We start from the raw sequence: 5,229 nt of genomic DNA, 5'->3' as shown, positions 1-5,229 counted from the left end.
AGTGAGGATCTCCCGCGCTTGTCCAACATCATCAGGTTATCAATTTCTGCAACGATATCTGCCAGCGTATCTCCTGTTCGCTGAACCACTTCAATGTCACCAGTCATATTGGCACTCGATAGGAAACACGACAGACGTTAAAATCGAACTGATTCGTGAACACAGCCAAGTACTGAACAATAGCACTGATAGTGCACGTGTGGCTATAAATAGCTTTCACCAACGACACCGTTTATGTACAGTGAATGCCGCTGTATAACTATTTATGAAATTGCGCGTTTACTGCTGACACCAATGTTGTGCAAGATGACCGAATAGATATATAATATACAGCAATGTATAATATGCCGATAATGGCAGGTGTAGTCTACGATCACGCGAGTGAGGTACGTAAATACATGTACGTCCGTGTACAAGCTTGACCAGGTGTAGACTACGCCGATAGTGGTCACGCACGGCCAAACATAAACTCCGGGACGAGGTGACATCAACACCTTCGCTTAGAGAAGTCAGCTCGTCACGTACATTCACAACAATTGTCATATTCAATTCAAGAATTTGAATGAAATACTCCAAAACGTTAACACTAAAGTCTATAGAAAAACAATTGGTTGGTCCCTATAGATCAGCGGAATAGTCTTCCACAAAATGTTCGTTGAAATCCGTCTACTGCTGCTTTTAAATGTTATCTTGATAAGCAATACACTCAGAAAATGCCAATTTATTATAGATTTGGTACCCGTAAGGGCCAAATATATCATTTATGTACCGCTGTGATACCAACAATTAATGATTGTCTGGGGGGTCACGTAATCCCAGGCATTTTTTACAAATCTGATGGCAGTGTTTAATAGTAAAACTGGTGCTTCCTTTCTGTCTATGCAGTCGACAAGGTGTGTCAATTGTTGTTTCCGATAATGCTTTTTAAAACTCTGGATTATACCGGAGTCCAGGGGCTGTAAATGGCTGGTAGTGGTTGGGGGTAAAAAGTTGATTTTCACATTAGAAAGTTTGGTAATAATGTGGCTTGGGGCATTCTCCATTATCAACAGCACATTTCTACGTTGACGCTTCATAGATGTGTTGAAATTCACCAACCAATCGTGAAAGAGGGCCGATGTCATCCAGGCTTTTTTGTTGGATGTGTAGTTTACATACAAGTTCACATTAAAATTTTTAAAACACCGCGGGTTGTTCGATTTCCCGATCACCATCGGTTTAATTTTTTCACTTCCATCAGAGTTACAACATAGTGCCACAGTAATACGATCTTTTATTTTGTTAATGCCTTTCGTACAATCAGATGTCGTTAGTTATCTGTCTGGAAGTAATCCGTAAAATAGACCCGTTTCGTCAATATTAAACACATCCTTGGGTCGTAATTTTTTATAACATCTGCAGCTTTTTTCCTGCCTTCATCAATGAGGGCAGTTGGGATACCGGCACTTTCTCCTGAAATAACCTGAGATGAAATTTTATGTCGTGTTTTGAACCGGTTAAGCCAGCCGTTAGAATAATGGAAAGTTTGAATTCCAAGTTCATCTCCAAATTTCTGTGCTTTTGTTTTTAAAATATCGTCCGATATTGGAATGTTTTGTGCTCGGGCGTTAGCAAACCACACATACAGTGCCGATTCCAAATCAACATGATGAGCAGAACGATGACGCTTACGAGCTGGCGATCCTAAATCACTTTCAGAATTCAATATTTTGGCTTTATCGTTCAAAATATCACCGACAGTTCGTCGTTTCACGGTAATATCCCATATGGTGGAAAAATGATTGGAAATACTTTGTTGCGTAGCCGTTGGATGAGACTCAGCATATTTGATTATTTGAGATTTTTTGTCAATATCCAACGCAGTACGTTTTCTCTTGAGAGAAGCCATGGTAAAAATGAGTTATGAAATGCATGGACAATAGACTGACCACAGTGATTACATTTAAAGGTAAATGAGTGTGCAGGGTGTGAACAACGTCTCACTCGATAACACAGGGATCGGCTGTAAACACAATTCTATTTTAAGCCGAGTGAAATTACCTGGCGGACCTATCGGGGGTGCGGTAAGGGGAAATTGAACATTTGTTTTGAAAAATGTGTGGCGGATGGCGATAAGCGCGTTTGGCGCTAAAACGGGTGTATTAACGTGGAGAGAAACCTGTTTTTTTTTCTAAATGTGTGGCGATAAGTGAGTTTGGCGCTATAACGGGTGGCGTTATAAAGGAGTTATACTGTATATGCAGTGAAGTCGAAGACAACAAGCATTTGTATTAGATTGTATACGATACAATCAAATAAGAAGACACTATCTACATTGTTTACGATATGATGTCAATCTAGAACTGCTACTTTTTGGAGATGAATCTTTTTCATTATTATCTGATAATAAAATAATATTTCTAGCTGTACAGAATTATATACTTAAAACTGGAAGTTTTTTTCAAAAGATTAATATGACATAGAAGCATGCATAATATGATTATATTTCACCCCAAAACTTAACTTTAAGTTGAAACGAGTGTTGTTGCCATTAACTATTGGTAAACACGTTTGCAATTGAGTGTTTGTGGATGAATGGTGTTATCATGTACTGAAGTTATAAGTTGCTGTTTAGAAATGATGATATGTTTAAATAAGTGTCTGTGGCACTTGTTCCTATTTCCCAGTGTATCTTGTTCTGCTTGAAATGAATTAAAAGAAAGTTCAAACTAAACCCCATTGTACGGCTTTGTTCTTTGGTATGTTGGTATATATTTTAATATATAACACCTGTTTTTGTTATTAAAGAGTATTCGTCTTGATGACGCGACCGCAAATAATCGAATTATATACAGGTAGACGATATGTGTTTTCATTTGTTTGTAATCAATGATCGTATTACTTCTATCTACTTGACCTCCCTCCTAAGCTTGCTAATTTCTATTGCAAATTTCGAAATTGTGACATTAAATTGCCAATTGAATACGTGTAACCCAGGTGTTATATACATATTCATATATATATAACATAGTATACGTATTGTACGTTGTATACCTGTCCAGGTATACATAAGTATTCATTGTGTATGTGTGCGTCAAGCCCCTGTGTACATGACATGTTGTTTATATTATCCTGTCAAAGTACCTGTCTTGTGGAATGTAAGGTATGTGTACAAAGTAGCCGGACCAGTCCGACGTGACATGGACATGAACAACTTCTGTCTCTGGTAGTATTTCCACACCCCGGTGACATACGGAAGATGGAATAACATCCCAAGAGAAAATATAATCTGTAGTCTGTGCAACCTGAATGAAATTGGATCCATTAGGTCCATCATTTATTTAATTGTAGCGATCAACAAATATCGTTAAACAGAAAAAATATATATCTGGATACTGTTTTGAAAGTACATTCAAATTTAATACCCTTTTTAATTTTGTAGTAGACAATGAATTGAAATCACTTGTGAAATTAATTAAGCAAATAAGTATACGACTAAACAATATTTAAGATAATCTCTTGTTTAACAAATGTATCTATGTATTATATCATATGTCCTGTACAAATTTTGTTTGTATATAATTCTCTACACTTTATATGTTTATGAGAATAAAATATTGTCATTGTCATACCAAGGGAACCGAAATGACTGGACGGCATTATACGCCCAGGTACGATGTAGACGATATCATATGTGTTTTTTTGGTGGAACAGCCGCTCAACGGCTGTGATGAGGTGACTGTCTCTGCGTGGTTGTGTTTTAAAGCAAAATATTTTACTGTTATTACTTTGGATGGCATGCGACGGATCTCCAGTTTATTGTTCACAGGGGAAGTCACCAACTGCTACAAGGAGACCCCGCCTCAAAATGATACTGCCTGTTCAATTGGCAGTAAACTACAAAACAAAAACCAAAAAACAAACAAGGACTCTGTGAAATTTATAACACTGTAATACGGTCACCGTTACATAAACTATACCTTCTACACGGTACCGAACTTTATAACACTCTGTAACGCGGTCAGTTACATAAACTATACCTTCTACACGGTACCGAACTTTATAACACTCTGTAACGCGGTCAGTTACATAAACTATACCTTTCTTACACGGTACCGAACTTTATACCACTCTGTAACGCGGTCCAGTTACATAAAACTATACCTTCTACACGGTACCGAACTTTATAACACTCTGTAACGCGGTCAGTTACATAACTATACCTTCTACACGGTACCGAACTTTATAACACTCTGTAACGCGGTCAGTTACATAAACTATACCTTCTACACGGTACCGAACTTTATAACACTCTGTAACGCGGTCAGTTACAATACAAACTATCCTTCTACACGGTACCAAACTTTATAACACTCTGTAACGCGGTCAGTTACATAAACTATACCTTCTACACGGTACCGAACTTTATAACACTCTGTAACGCGGTCAGTTACATAAACTATACCTTCTACACGGTACCGAACTTTATAACACTCTGTAACGCGGTCAGTTACATAAACTATACCTTCTACACGGTACCGAACTTTATAACACTCTGTAACGCGGTCAGTTACATAAACTATACCTTCTACACGGTACCGAACTTTATAACACTCTGTAACGCGGTCAGTTACATAAACTATACCTTGTACACGGTACCAAATTTTATAACACTCTGTAACGCGGTCACCGTTACATGATACGACAAAAAATAAAACCCTTATCAAATATATCCAAACAGAAAATATACTCAAAGTATTACCTAGCATATAATTATGTGATTTGATATACCTATATATGGAACGTCAAACTATAGAACAGGCATCAATTATCAGTAAAAAAAAAAAGAAGATGTAAGGTTGTAAATTTCAATAAACGTAAGCCTTTAGAAAAGGATACTGTTTTTTTCTTAGGTCCTCATTTGGGGTGGAGATGTTCACAAACGGCATCAGATTTTAAAATATCTGTAATGAGGTGCAGAAAATACGGAAGAGCAATAGGGCCATGAAGCAAAAAATTAAATTCATTATTTCATGTTAATAACTCGAAATTTCGAGTTATTATCCCGAAATTTCGAGTTAGTAAATCGAAATTTCGAGTTAGTTAGTCGAAATTCCGACTTACTAACTCGAAATTTCGAGATGATAATTCTAGTTATGGAGATTGGTAATGCACTAGATTTAGTGAAAAAACATGTTTCTCTTAATGTCACACTACTGTAAATATCATGTTTTTGTCTGACAAATAGGA

At 36.9% G+C, this 5,229-nt stretch overlaps 1 protein-coding gene across 1 annotated transcript; it reads right to left on the bottom strand.

The window, feature by feature from the left end:
• Window positions 1–1,309: 1,309 nt before the first annotated feature.
• On the bottom strand, window positions 1,310–1,888 carry LOC117321532 (tigger transposable element-derived protein 4-like). Its single transcript, XM_033875973.1, has one exon. It carries the CDS (start codon window positions 1,886–1,888, stop codon window positions 1,310–1,312), a length of 579 nt encoding a protein of 192 aa, XP_033731864.1.
• Between the last annotated feature and the right edge of the window lie 3,341 nt (window positions 1,889–5,229).

This window comes from Pecten maximus, chromosome 1 (assembly GCF_902652985.1).
Source record: "Pecten maximus chromosome 1, xPecMax1.1, whole genome shotgun sequence".
NCBI classification, from domain to species: Eukaryota; Metazoa; Mollusca; class Bivalvia; order Pectinida; family Pectinidae; genus Pecten; species Pecten maximus.
The sequence above is the reverse complement of the archived record's forward strand: the minus strand, read 5'-3'. Positions and strand labels throughout refer to the sequence as shown.